Source organism: Epinephelus moara, chromosome 10, assembly GCF_006386435.1.
Source record: "Epinephelus moara isolate mb chromosome 10, YSFRI_EMoa_1.0, whole genome shotgun sequence".
NCBI lineage: Eukaryota > Metazoa > Chordata > Actinopteri > Perciformes > Serranidae > Epinephelus > Epinephelus moara.
The window spans coordinates 29,729,765-29,745,484 of NC_065515.1; the positions used below are offsets into that span (position 1 = coordinate 29,729,765).

The 15,720-nt window shown below is 39.5% G+C and overlaps 1 protein-coding gene across 2 annotated transcripts in view; it reads left to right on the plus strand.

Annotated features, from left to right (window-relative positions):
* bcar3 (BCAR3 adaptor protein, NSP family member) overlaps window positions 1–15,720 on the plus strand; it is a 48,956-nt gene that overhangs the window by 18,890 nt on the left and 14,346 nt on the right. The window contains exon 1 of one of the 2 annotated variants that reach the window (XM_050055405.1): window positions 7,442–7,847. The exons of the other annotated variant lie outside the window; for it this stretch is intronic. Coding sequence (XP_049911362.1) covers window positions 7,767–7,847 — 81 coding nt within the window. The 5' untranslated portion in view covers window positions 7,442–7,766. Of the gene's footprint in view, window positions 1–7,441; window positions 7,848–15,720 lie in introns of those variants that run through there. 2 annotated transcript variants of the gene reach the window in all.

Here is a 15,720-nt window from a genome sequence, read left to right on the forward strand (position 1 = left end):
AAAATCATTGTTTTAACAATGTACACCGTACATAACTGGATTTCAGGGCAAAGCAGTCCTACCTACACACACATATTCACATTTCTCTCTTTCACTCTTTATCTCCCCTCTTCTTCATCCCCACAACCACCCACTCCTCTCTCTTTCCCATCCATCACTCCTTTTCTACATCTATTAGCTCATATGTTTGGATGCTGACACCTCAGTCTGAAAAGCAAACTCAGTCCTTCCCACGAGAACATGTGGCAGCTAACCACACGCACACACACAAACCTGGACACACACATACACAAACAGTACTTGTGTTTATTTCTTTGGTCAATTTAGGGTTGCGTGCAAGTGTCAACAGAGTGTGTGTGTGCTGACCGCAAATGGAGGTACTGTATCCCAGGTATTATATAATAGGTGTGAAAGTGTAGCTGTCAGCTGTGGTACTCCAGATGTGTTTGCATTTCCACTGTGGATGAAACACACACACACACACACAAACACACACATGTCCACGTGCACACAGACTGTAACGCACAGTACAGGTGCTCTGTGTCATATCCTGTGGAAAGGTCAAAAGTACATAAACAGTGCAGGGAGCCTTGCATTGTTAAGTGCAATCAGGCCATCAATTATGTTCAGCACAAGTGTGTAGGATGGATGTGTGCAAGGAAGGAAGTGTCTGTGGAGAACAATCGTATAAAGATATCTCTCTCATGTCTGACTGTTCGCCAATTTCTCCTCATTTCAAGAGCCGTTTGATGTCTAAATTCTGCTTACAGTCTGATTAGCTGGTTCCCCTCACTGAGTGGAAGTTAAAAAAAACATCAAATTCACAATTAGGTGGTTCAATGGGATGGTAAGATGGTGGGTTAGATATAAAAGATGTACTATAAATACTGAAATTACAAAAAAAGGAGTAGAAATAATTAGAAGTACTATATTGACAGCTGCTTAGACAGCTATGAACAGATAATCAGTGATCCCCATAAAACTGCGAAGTGTTTTATTAAAGATAAAGCATAATCTCCAAGGAGGAAAATATTTGGCTTTTCCCATTAATTAGATACCAAATGCAAAAGTGTGTATATCACAGTTTACACCGTACAAAAAAAAAAATCTTAGGATGATCATACAAACTGAAATGACACCAGATAGAATAATGTTCCGAACCAAATGTACAACTCAGCCTAACACATGTTCAGCAATGTGTTGTAATGGTGCATACACTGTTTCACTTCATCACATTAAAGGGTAGGAGAACATGTAGCACAGAATGCCTTGGTATAATTGTTAGGAAGTTTGGCCAGATAAAAAACAGGCAGAGTCAAGCGTGTGAGAGAAACCAGGATTGGTACAAAGTTCCCACAGGATAAATCAGATAAATGTTATAAAAAGGAGTAGTTCAATGCTGCAGCAGTAAATTGAGACATGAAAGGCACAGAAAAGCTATTTTCCAAATCAGTTTCCCAATATGAGCGATAAGATCCTGTATGAATACAAACATTTTAGCAAACATTTGACAAGTTTTGTTAATTTCAAACCATAATTTAGAAGTGTTGTATGTAACTCTGGAAAAAAATACTGAATGTTTAAGTCTCATTTCCTGGTTGTCCAATATCAACGCTTTGGGTTGGCAGTTTGGTCCGACTACCAACCCAAAGTGTCGGTACTTGACGACCTGGGAATGAGAATCCGCAATCAACCATCTTTCCCCAGACTTAAATACAGCACCTTTAAGTTACTTGTGTTTTTTCCATGCCTCCTTTTTGGTTCGAGCACCAATTAGAGTGTAGCATCATTAAAATCAACCACTTGTGGAGTTCTTTGGTTATATTACCAACATGGTCAATAAAATCTGATCAAAATTGTACCCACAAAGATTGACAAAACAGATAAGCTGAATTTTTGTGTGTTTATCTCTTAATAAGCAAAACATAAGGATTGTTTTTTATGAGGAGAAAGGTGGAAGGAAATTTGGCCAAATTAATCAATTCTACAGACAATCAATTCACTTTGATACTGTGGCACTATAGGTGGCAGTATAATGCACTATATTCTTTGAAAAGAAATTGAGTGAAAGAGAAAGAAAGAAAGGAAGAAAGAAAGAAAGAAAGACAGAAAGAAAGAAAGCCTATTCCCTTGTTGATTCTCTGTAGTTGAGAATGAGCACAACTCTTTGAATTCTATAAAGGACTCTCCGTCTTTGCTCTCTCTTTTTCATTCCCACTCTGTCTCTGACTTGAAAACATCAGATTGCTCTACCCTCATGAGAGCGCTTTAAGAAACAATAATGCTCTGTGTGCATATGTGTGTGTGTGTGTGTGTGTGTGTGTGTGTGTGTGTGTGTGTGGTCTCGGATTGCAATAGCTCTCAAAATAGATGACACTTAACAGCTTACAGTGCACACAGCACGTTCATAGTTTAGTGATCAAAACATCAATTTAAGTATTTATTTACTGCAATTAATCCATGAATTATTTAATCTCCGAAAGTATAAAAGTGCTTTGAAGTGCTGGAGGAGCGCTTGAAGGTAAAGATGCACTCTAGTACACTCTAGTGGTCAAGGTAAGGTACTGCAATATGAGACAGCCAGACCCCAAAACTGTAGATGGATCAGGAGCCAGCCAACCAGTTAGAAGTCCAAACACTGGTGTGACATTCATCGGGATCATCATACCAGTCTGTCAGCAGGCCAGCATGAGTTTAAATAGCAACCAACAGCCAATCAGCTGGTCAGCCTGCTAGCCAACTATTCAGCTCTACTAACTGGCCTGCGGGTGTGTCAGTCGACCAGTCAATAAGCTGCACAGTAAATCGATCATTCAGTTTGTCAGCCTATAAGCAGAGCAGGCAGCTGGCCAACAACCCAACAGCTCGCTACAGTTAATGAACAATGGTAATTTGCTATGAAGTCTTCAGTCGTCCTGTTAGACCCATGTAACCAAACAAGTTTTGGGCACATTGGGTTTCTTTGAGTTCTTGCGCATTGGATCATATAAAGCAAACACAGTACTTGTAGCATTTAGACAGAAATAAAAATTACAAGTGTCCTTAATTTTGAATCAGAGCTTTATACCTCTGAATTAAGAATAGGTGCTAAAAACCTGTTTTGTAAGAATCGTTGTACTGTCTGTTTAAGCAATTGAACTTTATTGGATATACAGTGTAACCTCTTTTATAGCAGATGAAAGAGTCACTCTGGGTAATGAGCAAGTTTAATCTGGGTCAGACTCTATAGATTAGGAGTCATGATGTAAACCATGTTGCCCTAGTGTCTCAATTCGTTGTATAAACACAGAATGATGACAGGCCTTTTTAACATCATGACTTGTGTCTTTTGGTTTGGCGAGATTCGCCTCCAACAGTGCACGATCAGTTTAAAATTCCTAGGTTTAGTTTTTGGATATTTTGTATTTGATCACATGTAGGTGAAATTATTAAGACTCTAGTCAAAATCTATCAAAATGTGCGTTCTCCCTGTATTTTTTTTTTCAGGTCCTAATTCTAGTGAAAGATGGTAAGTTTTTGCTTTACAGAGAGGCTCAAACAAGTCTGAGTGTAAACGACACATAAAACTGACACTGTGTGGAGAAAAAGGACAGTTTAAACCTGCTCAAACCAAATGTTTTTTCCTTTTGCCATAAATTAAGTTCATCTTCCCCATGATGAGAACATTTTTAGAAACCCTTTCCAGATGCAGTGCGCTGTATACCATCACCCCTAGTCCTCCATTGTAACTTACTTAGAGGCTTAAAACACAAAACTTGTTGATTTACTGTCTCTTTTTAAGCCACATGAAATGCATTTCCCCCACTGACTACACACATTTTTATTGACATTGCGAAGGCTCACGCAGGGGAGGCGTCACGTTGCACAAATCAATATGACTGTCACCAAGATCACAGTCCATTACTGATCGATGAGCCATCCCAAGCACTCACACAGCCAGACTCACCCATGGGGGCTGAACAGCAGTGTCACTGATATTTATTCTCTGGCATTAGAACATGATGAAAGCTGCATAAATGGTACATAAGGACAGTGACGCTGAGACTAAGGCTGATATCATACCATTGATTCTTGTCAAGCAAACTTCCAGCCAGTGTCAGGAAATCAGATGATGTATTTACAGCCCCTATATGTAGGATATTTACTGGATTTTGATAGAGTGCATGCAACTGCAGGACAAGAAGACTTAAAGTTCTGCAGTATGTTTCGCTCTTTTGTGCTTATTATTTGTCACCAGACATGATTTAATAGAACTGTGTAAGACTGATTCAAAGCACAAAGTACAACTGGAAAAGGGTATTTCTTTTTTGTTTTGAAAAAATAGAGAGAAATAAGTTGTTCTGATCATCATGCTTGCTGCTACTATGTTGGACAGTCACTCCATCACTTTGGTTCCCACTGAAATATCTCAGAAACTATTGGATGAATTGGCATTAAATCTGGTGCAGATATTGGTGGTCCCCAGAGGACGAACTATAATGACTTTGGTGATCCACTGACTTTTCCTCCGGTGCCACCAGCTACATAATCTTACAACTTTATTTCCAACTTAAAACGGCTTTAATCTTTATTTTTATAATAACAATATATCAAATGACAATGTGACAATGCGAAATGATCGTCCAGATCTGCACCTCACTTGTTCTAAAGTCAGGGCATCTATGCTATAAGAGTTTATCTCAGGTCATCCACACCACACACAGAGCTTTATAATCAATGTTTAGCTGCTGCAACTTTACAACTTTGATTCACTCTCACTGCTCTCATAGTGTCATTTTCAGCCACAGCTGGCAGCTTTTTCCAACAAAAAAGCTCTAAAAAACACTAAGTACACTACCTGCTCAGCACCAAACAAAAGACAAACACAGTTTGAGACCAGCAGGTGATAGTAGTGGAGCATTTAGCAGCTAAAGAGCCAGATTTTGTTGGTTGGTAGAGACCAAAAACAGAGCTAAAAGAGAGTCAATACTGATTACATTTGCCAGGAGGCCACAAACACAACTCCAAATGAATGACAGTGTTGCTCCATATCTGCTAAATGTCTAAATAGGCAACTGTTAACTATCAAGTTCGCCATATCAACTAAAAAGGCGATTATATGTCGACTTGTTTCCGCTGCTGGCAGTCGACCAATAAAATCAGTTGTTGCAGGTATAAGACAGAGTAACCATGTAGGGGATACACATTGTTCAAACTCACAATTTCTCTCCCCTCAGCCCCACTGTACAATAAAGTATATCAAAAATAAAACATATTACAATTTTACCATTCTACATAATGGAATATGCTACCCTCCCACTTTGTCACAAAACTTGCTGAAGTTGCCGAAACAGCTCCGCGCTCTTTAGTCCATTTGACAGAAACAACAAACAGATAGAAATAGAAAACATAGAACCTCAGCGCGCTGATTTCTGTCCCTCGTTGTTTTTCCAGAGCATTCCTGGAGCGACGGATGTGTGTATTTTAAGGTGGACATTTAGCCTAGCTGGTGATTTGGGGCCACTGTGGTTGGCAGTAGTGTGTGTGAGTGTGTGCGTTGCCCCAGAGAATGTTCTACATGAATTTCCTCCGTGGATCCTCGGAGAGTTCGCACTGTAATTAGTGGCTCCATTTTCTTGCGGCAGAATATTCCTTTAACTGGTTGCTGCTGGGGTGTCACCCTTAGTGTGTGTATGTGTCTTCATTGAGTATGTGGCTGTTTGTGTGTGTCCATGATGGTGCCCGTACTCTATGTACGTGCTTGTTTTTGTCCTTTTCTCTGTAGCCTGGATGCCCGTGTGTGTGTTTGTGTGTCTGTAATGCGTCTGTGTGTGTGAATTGGTGGGAAAGCTGTGGCACTTAACTACAGTGTGGGTGTAATTGCTCAGCGGTCATTAAGTAACACAAATGGTCAGCTATTTATCAGCGTCACTCTGCAGGACACACACACGCACCTCACTGGCTCTTTCCTCTCGTCTAGACACTAATGCAGCAGCATTGTACATTATTTTCAGTACACAACAGTGAGTGAACTTGCCATTTGCCATTAAATGTTTTTAGATGGTTGTTGTCAGTGTCTGGTAGCTATTCTTAGAACAAATTTTGCCAACACAGGAAGTGATTTCATTTCTTTTTTTTAGTTTGTTTGTAATAAATAGAAGAACGAGGTAGTTTGGGAGAGCAGTGAAAGAACATTGGTTGAGCAGTTAAAGAAAAGACTAAAGGACCATCCACAGCAAGAACGATAACTAAAACAGTAATTATAAATATATCAGATTAAAAATCGTATCCACACCACAATTATAACAACAGCTTCACTGGGAAACAATATGTTGGGGTTACTCTCTGAGAGATCTGATGAACAAAAGAAACACTGACGGCCAATCAAAATCATGTTGATAATGGCAGATGACACTGAGACTCATCACTGAGGTTTAAAAAAACACCCCTGTCTGATGAAACAGTTTATAAAAGCGCAAGAAGAGGCAGTCAAGCTCACCGTCAGAGCTCAGTCAAAGGATTAATCCATCATCGATTACAGGTGGGGTCATTCTCTTCGATGCATACTTTTTTTTAAGCCAAAATATTACGTCTAATGTACTTTGGCAGTCAGTAATGTACCTGGGTGGCCAGCCCAAGTAAAGTCTGTGTGTGGGAAACACTGAGGACATTATCGTTCATCAGTGTTGATGCTCACATCATTATCATTAGAGTTATATTTAGAGTTATCGCTCTTGGTGTAGACGGCCCATTAAAAACCATCCACATGAGGTCCAAAGAGATTTCATGAGTGATCTCTGGTAAGTTCAGAAACACCACAGTGACGAGTGCTCAAAGGCAAAGACAGGGAGAAAATGAGAAAATAAGTTAGGACATGAATTGGCCATTGACAAATCATTTGTCCTTTTTTTAAGTAAAAGTGCAAGAAAAAGAAAAACAACAAAGTTCTAGCCTCTGAAATATAGATAGAGGCTGTTTTTTTAGTCTTCTATGATTGTAAATTTAAAAGCTTTGGTTTTTGGGCTGTTGGTTGGACAAAACCAGCAATTTTAATAAATCATAGGCTTAATGATAAACTGATAAGGCAACAAAATAGCCAGCCAATTCATGCATTAAGAAATGATGGTTAGTTTCAGCCCTGTATGCAAATGATCTCTCTTATATTTTGTGTAGATGACATATTATACATATGTAAAATGCTAAATACGTAGTTATCTGTGTGCCTATGTGTGTAATCTTCCATCCATTCATCATCCATGTGTTTTCAGCAAGAGCAAGAAAAAGACTTTGCCTCTGGGCCACTCCCAGTTCGTCTACACACCATTGGCTCGCACCAGATCACATTGGTCTTTCTCTCGCCCTTATATGGAGCTTGGGGGGGGCGGAGCATAAAGGGGGGAAAAGTGTGAGAAAGGATCTCCAGAGCTGAGTGAGCAGTGGAGGGTTCACTCTGCAGGGGAGTGTGGAGGAGAGAGATAGATACAGTAGTTATCCTGATGGGGATGTTGTTGTTTCTCCTGCAGATTCTGACTTATTCTAGTTTATTAATGTCACATCTGACTACGTTGCAAATCATTTCGCTCACTGTAGTTTTTGTAGCTCTGTGATGGAAGTTTTTCTTGGAAGAGGCAAATGGCAGGGGGTTAATGGACTTGTCAGCTGGTAAAGTTACGCTTCGGATGTGTAGTCAAGGTGACTAGAGCTGGTATTCACAGCTGAAGTCAGCTGGCTGCAGACTGCAGTTGGTTACCCAGTTAGTCCTGGCAGTTAAGAAAAAGTTAAGAAGAATGTCGGAGAGATGCAACCTCAAGACCCTGACAGCAGCTCTGTGTTGCTTCTACCACAAGAACTCTGTGATCACTGCAAAGGTGAGAGTGTGTGAGCATGTATGCAGGTATTGACAGTCTTTGTTGTGTCATTGTTCATATCAATATTTGTGTTTGCACTTGTGTGTGTGAAATTTTGTTTGGCGAGTGTGTTTGCAAGTGCACATGTGCAGGTATTTTGTGCAGGTTGCATGCTGCAGCTTTTGTGCTGTGTGTTTCTGTTTGCCTTACCCAGTTTTAGTTTGTGTGTACATGCACAAAAGCAAATTTTGGAGATTTGCCTCCTTTCAAGCGTGCTTTTTAGGGCTCCTATAATCTGTTGTTGTTAAAAGGAGAAAACAGGAAACTGTGCAGTCCACAATGAGACACTAAAAAGGGGCATTATTAAAAAGACATAACCCCACATTGCATGGTGGAAAACAATCTATGGTAACACTTCCAGCCTGAGCGAAATCTAATCACACTGAATAGTCTTCCTCTTTCCCTCACTCTCTCTGTGAGTTGAACACTAGGCTTTTATTACTCGGACCAGACGCTCTCATAAATGACCGACTGTGTGACTGTCTGACTGTGTGAGTGTGAGATATATAGCTGGCTTCATCCATAACTAGTGCTGGTGGACAGACAGGGCAGTGTGTGATGGCAAGGGTGAGACAGAGATAGTTATAGATGCAGAGGTACCAGGACGAGGGTGATAGTCCTCATGAGGATGATAAATTACTAACTTGTGATAGTTTGTCTTCTTTATGACGTCAATGAAATGTATGAATGCCATTAAGCTGATTGGATGGAGCGAGAAGCGGGGCAGCAGGCTGAGGTGATGTGGTTTGTCCGTCTGTAGATCAGCCAGGACATGGTCGCTTCTGTTCTGCTGTTAAATGTAGTCTGTATAAAGGGATAAAGGAACACACGTGTTAATGCAAGGTGTCAGTGTATGCCACACGTGTTGGGGTCTGTAAGCAAGAAGGTGATCAGATGTCATCCACAGTCACATAGATAAAAATATGCACAGAGTTTAGTGCAGCAGTTTCATTTCATTTAATGATAAATTTGCCAATTGACTTCCATTGTAGCCCATGCCACTTATGATTTATAGTTAATAAGTTTAATTCAAACCCGGAGACATTAATAAAGGAAATGGAAACACAATCAAATCTAAAAAAAAAAAAATAGGCAGAAAAGAATAGTTATAACAACACAACTGGTTCATTCTAATTATCAACAAATGTAAAATAAATGGAAACAAACTGACCCACCAAGATAATGTATCAAATACTGATGACCTTCCAAGGGCACACGACCATTCACTGACAAAACAACCTCTCCACAAGGTCCATTTAGTAGCTGTTCTGGAGTTCTTAGTCATATGACATGACCTTCATCAGTAAGTTTGTCTTCTTGTTATTGCTTTTTTTGTTTTTTTGTTTTAAAGATATGTTTTAGGGCTTTTTTTTTTTTTTTTGCCTTTAATCGACAGGACAGTGAAGTGTAAAGGGGGGAGAGAGAGAGTGGGAGAGACATGCGGCAAAGGGCCACAGGCTGGACTCGAACCCGGGCCGCTGCGGCAACAGCCCTGTACATGGGGCGCCTGCTCTACCACTAAGCTACCAACGCCCCTATTGCATTTTTGTTTTATTATTAATACAATAAATATTTTTGCACATTCCAACTTATCTCTTTTATCTTAAACAGTGACATTGCACCTAATTTTTAAAGGGACAGTCTGTATGGATTTAAGGCCCTGACACACCAACCTGATGGTCAGCCGTTAGGTAATGTTGGGCCACCGGTGAGCGTCTGTCACCCTAGTTGATGTAGTGTTCCCCAAACCGTTGCCTTCTATTGGCTCTTTTTAGCTGATTCATCATGTTAAATTAGTGACGTAGGAGCCCATTGGTGAATGAAATCACTCTGATTGGCAGTTCAGCTTAGTGCTCAACAAGAGAAATGGAAGTGAGGAAAGTAAACAAACCACCAAAGTCAAGAGGGAATGAGACCAAAACAAAGTAAGAAAGTAAGATTATTTGTCTTTAGCTCTTGAGCTCTTTAGAAAAAATGTGTCATGATGGTTTGTGGTATTGTTCACTGGTGCACGGTAAAAACACTCTGTTCTTTTAACACTGGGTTGTGTTGTTAATGTGCTAACTGGCTAACTAGTGTCAAGACGGTCTTCCAGTTGAATGAGTATTACAGACTTCTGCCGTCTGCTGGTGTGGAGAGTTATTTCCTCTCATGCAGCCACAGAACATTTGTGGTAGTTGGCCATCAGCTGGAGTCTTTGTGTTGTGTTCAAATGCAACTTTTTGGCTGAGACACAGGCAACGTGAGGTGAGACAACAATTGCTTTCATTGCCGCTAGTTCTCTGACGTCGGTTTGGTGTGTCTGGGCCGTCAGGGGCATCTGTCGGCAGAAATGGAATATAATATTCATGACAGTGTTTTCATTAGTGTAATTACCATAGGATAAACCATTTATATCTACATACAAAGTGGGCCCTTTCCCATGTAGTCGGCCATGTTGTTTCTACAGTAACCCAGAATGGACAAATCACACTGGCTCTAGATGGGGCCATTCACATTTTTGTGTTGGCCACTGTAGTTCTCCCAAACACTTGGCACACAGAAGTATCAGTTGGCTACAACCTCACCACTAGATGCCACTAAATCCTGCACACTAGATCTTTATTTATGAATGTTATTATTATTTTTTTTTTAACCATAGTTTTCTTCTATTCTGTATTTATGTTTCTTGTCTTTGCATTGATCTTGTATGTGTAAACCTGCTTGGCAATAAACCAGATTCTGATTCAGATTTTTTGGTTTTCTTGGGACTTAAATGAACATTAAATCTCAGTGTTAAGCTAACCTGCAGTGAGATGGTGGTGATGGGTCTTTAAAGTACTCAGAAAATTGAACTTGAATTGAACTTCGATTGGACTTGTGCGATGTGTTGTTGTCCTATAATCCTCTCTGGCTCTACAATTGCCCTCCAGCACCGCGTTTCATCCATCCTTTATCTGGCTCTTGTTACATCTTCTCCCCCGACATGCTCACTCTTTATTTTCTCTGTTTGTCTTTATCTCTCTATCTGTGTCTTCCTTATGTCTTTACTTTTGATTCCAAAGAGCCCGGGGTTTTATTCCATTCCCTTTTCCCTCACTCCCCTCTTTATTTTCTCTTCCATCTGTCTCATTGGGAGGTTGCCATTTAACCGAACAGAACCAGTTTCTTGTTTTTCTTTTTCAAAACTAAGTTGCACTTGTATTCTCAGTCATGAGAGACCCCATTCACCCATTTTGAATCCCAAACCACAGTATAAGACAGTTAGCAACTGAGGATACATAGGAGATTGAGCAGATTATCTTATATGTTGCACAGTATGTCCTTTTTTTTGAAAGCTTAGCTGTACAGTAATTGTATACATACAGATTACATGTGTTCCTATTAGAACAAAACCTGCCACACGAAAATAAACAAACAGCACAGAAAGATGGAAAAAGCTGTTTGTAGACCATCAATCTTTTGTTGCAGCATGAGCTTCTTTTTCTCTCTCTGCACAATGAAAAGGAATTTACTGAGAGTTTGAGAGTGATTTTGCCCTTAGCATATTCAGTTCTAAAGGTGGAAAACCCTCCCACTGTATCCACAGAGCCCAGTGCTTCAGGATGGCTTTTGTAAGCAAATAATTTCCAGTATTTTTTCACTGGACCCAGAATTCAACTGAATCTCTAAAGCTAAAGCTATAGTCTCACACAGCAAAACAGTTGCTCAGTTGTTGTCATTCCACAATCACCCAGTAGATATTAATGTGAAGCTACGAATAATTCTGCTCTTCTGTGGAGGCTTTCCACCACATTTTGGAGCCTTGAAATGATTTTAGTGGATAGTTTTGGTGAAATTTGTCTTCAGAATGGCTGACTAGGAAGTGTCTAGGAGTGTTTAAGGCTGATTTTCTTCTGGGAATCTTATTATAAGTGTGTGTTTCTCCATTATCAGCAGTTTTCTCCACTTGTCCAGGAATTTGAATCAACAACTGACAACAACCTTCTTCTCAAATGTGAAGAATAAAAAGATTTTCAGAGAATATCACAACAGGACAGTGCTCAATTGCCCAGCGAAGTGGAGCCTTGTCTCAAATGAATGTTAAATTAAAAAAAAAAAAAAAAGATAAATTTATTGTAGAGACAGACACACACACACACACACACATACTGACAATACAGTGATGGCATTGATGATGATCCTTCTGTAGCTGTCTAAGTCTGACCCGTCAGATGTCTCCTGGCCTAAACACAGGAAGAAGCATCCATCTAGTTGTTAGTAAACAGGAAAGGTGGGGATGCTGTGATGATGGAGCCAAGATGTTGAGATCCAGAAATGAAAAGATTCAGAGTTATTAGCTTTTGTTTATTCCCACAGCTTTAAGACTGCACAGCCAATCAAATATAAGAGACACAAACTCTGAATTGAGGCTTTATTTATTATCAGACTGTATTGAACTGAAAAAGCTGAGGAGAAGCAATAACATTTCATAGAATTTCCTCAGTATTGCGAAACATTTCATAGGTGATGAAAGGTGGGGAGATGGATGTTTTTGCTGAATAATCATGCAGCATCCAGAAGTTTTTTTTCTTTACTTACCCCCTCGATGTGTTTTCCAAAGTAGCTGCACCGCTGACAGTTTGTATTCATGTTGTGACTTTTCAAAACTTCACTTTGAGTTAATTTGACAGCTGGATGGATGCACACAGTTCAGTAGCTAGAGATGGCAAGAAACACAGAGTGCCACAAGAAGAGGGAGAGACAGAAACTGAAAGGGAGAAAGATAAAGAGAGAGAAGAGATAAAGGGAGAGAAGAGATAAAGAAAAGAGTAGAGGAAATAGCAGATAAACAGCAGACCAAGCTGTTGTTATTTTAATGGTGAGGGTGAGGGTGATGGCTCTGGTGGAAAAAAATCTCAAGTCATTTAAACCTGCAAAAACGGATTCTTTGGGCCACTTTGTCTTCTGTTAACATGATTTAAATTGATCTGATTTAGGACATCAGCTGCAGGTCAATGGTGTCATCTAAGAATCTGATGCTCAGTGCTTCCTCTCATCATAATACAGCACATAAAGGATTTGGGTGAAACAGGGATTATAATGTCCACTAGTGTGTGCATGTGTACATGTGTGTGTGAGATGAGGAATCAGAGATATAATGCTTAAAGGTTATTTGTCTTTACCTCGCTGAACTCACAGGACAAGCAGCTTACAGAGTTGTCTGCTGCTTCTGATTGGTCCCTGCCAGCTCATACTGGATTGACACAGCAAAACAAAAAAGACCTGGCCTTGAACTCGTGTATCATCTCCTACCGTACACACAGAAACCTTTCAAGAGTTTAAGAAAATGCTTTCTATTCTTGTAAAATCCAGGAAATCCAAAGAAAATCCAATCACTGTTGAAATCCTTTAGAACAATGGCCTTTGTTTTTGTTGGTCTGAAAAACTGCTACACGTTAATGCTGAGTAAGAGATTGCTTTTATGGCATGTCAGTGTTTTTTGACATTGGAGAGAAATAGTGGCATTGAGAGTGGATGGCAATGATCTTGTGCTTGATTTAAACCCACTGGATTCATCTTCACCTCAACTAATGTATTTACATTGGTCATTATATTGTAAGAGTACTGAGCCCAGATGCATCTTCAAATTTTAGGGATTTTATATGTAACTCAGTATAGGAATAGAGGGTCAATAGGTTATTTACATGGGTCTTTGGCTGCCTGAAATAAGGTCTGTGGTTCACACAAGCTTAAAAGACTTTCACGTTTGTTCTACAATATAAAATATGTCTGTAAATACCTCACTCCTGAATTTCCAATGCATGAGCTGTCTTTAAAAAGGCAGCTGCTAACAAGTGGCTAAATGAGACTACATAATGTCATTACACTGAACACGGCTTTAAAGCTTCATTGTGGTAGGGACATTAAGATATGCGACTGTAGTGTAGTAGTGACTGTCTTTTGTGTATAGTCAAACATTAGCTTTTTACTTCTGGCGATTGCATTTACACTTTAAAAATCATAAAAGTGGTGTCTATTTATGAAGATTATCTTGCTGAACAAAACATGCCAAGTACCATAAAGGTTTGTTTGCCACAGAGTTTATTTTCCGCAATATTCCAAAATCCAATGGGAAAAATCCACTGGATTTTTGACCATGACCCCAACTTCCGCATTGGCCTACAAACACATTTGATTTGAAGGAAAGTACAAACTCTTCAAAAATGAGAATACTCAGCATGTAAGTACCTGTACTTGTAGTGAATATTCAATACGTGGTTACTTTCCACCTCTGGCAGTACTCCTACTAACACTCACCTTCACCCCTGAGTTAAATTTAATCTAAGTTATTCTGATCATAGATTCAGTCAGTATCACGGGACGATGACGTTTGTGCACTTGGGCTCAATGTCACTGGAGATATTTGACTTTATCTGCAGTCATTCACTAATGAAGGTGTCTGACTATGTCGCTCAAGTAGGAAACGTTTTTAAATGAGAGAAGAAGAAGAAGAGGAGAGGAAGAGGAAAGGAAATAAGGATGTTGGAAAGACATGCAGGTCGGCACAGTCCACTGTGCTGTTTGTGCTGTGTTGTGGTCCATATGCACAGGGTGGTACAGTATAAATGCAGCTGCTCTCTGAGAATGACATCATGTTGCAGGGTCTTATTAAAGGCCGGCCTATAAAAAAACACTGCCATCCACCATCTCCATCGCTTTTTATTTCTCACTCCTTTCCTCCTCTGTCTCACTCCTTCCATCTCTCCCCTTCTCTTCTATTTCCTCCCTTCATCTATTTTCACGCATCTTTCTCTTCCTTAGCTACAGAATCCATCCATTCCCTCCCTCCAGTCATCCTTTCTTTCCTACATCCTTGTCTCCATACTGCCATGCATCCCTGTTCACTACAGCACTGCTCTGTTCTTCAGTCCTGTTGGCCGTGTGGCCGCAGGTGTAAAAACATTTTGTTGTTGTAATGAATGTAAATCACGTAATCCATAACAAAAACAGCAGACATATTGCATCTGTTGTTTACTAGAGCTCCCGCATAAGCCAAATAAACTTAAGTTAATACAGCCATCAGCTTTTATGCTTTCAGTTTATCCACTTCAGCTCGTCTCAGACTAGATTTGTTGTGTAATGCTGGTACAACAGGAAAAGCAAGCTGCCCAGACACTGCGTTAATGGGTGTGACATACTGAATTTAACCAATGTGTAAAGAATATAGAAACAAAACAAAAAGTGAAACAAAATAAAGGTGATTCAACCTTTCGTTTTTACCCTTTTGAACTTTTAGGTACATCTTCTTCCTCCTCTCTGCCCACCTGAACCCCTAAAATGATTTTAATAAGAATTGATAATGAAGTTTGCAACACACAGAACACCAAATAACATTTGATAATAGAAGTTATATGCTGATACATATGTGCAATGCTGTTGTATAGTCTCCATGATTCACTGGGGAAATTAAAGCTTTAAAAAGCAGAATAATGAAATGTACAATAAAAGGTTGAGTATCAACTGAATGAATGAATAATAAATGAGCCTAACTAACTGCCTCACTATTCTCCAGATATAATGAAATAAATGAACGAACAGATGATGCCATAAAGACCATAAGGTTACATTGAAGAAATACATTTAAAAAAAGGAAAGAAAAAGAAAAATAATGTTTAAACTGTACAATGTCTCTATTGCAAATGATAATTACATTCAAATTTTCATAGTTTATTTATTTATTGAGTTGTTTGTGAAAAAATGTAGAGAAAATATTTTCATGTGGTCAAATTACTTGGCATCTAATTCCATACAGTGAAATTAATGCAGCTGCAGCATGTGACTGAATGATGGCTCAATTATACAGCTCCAAGTG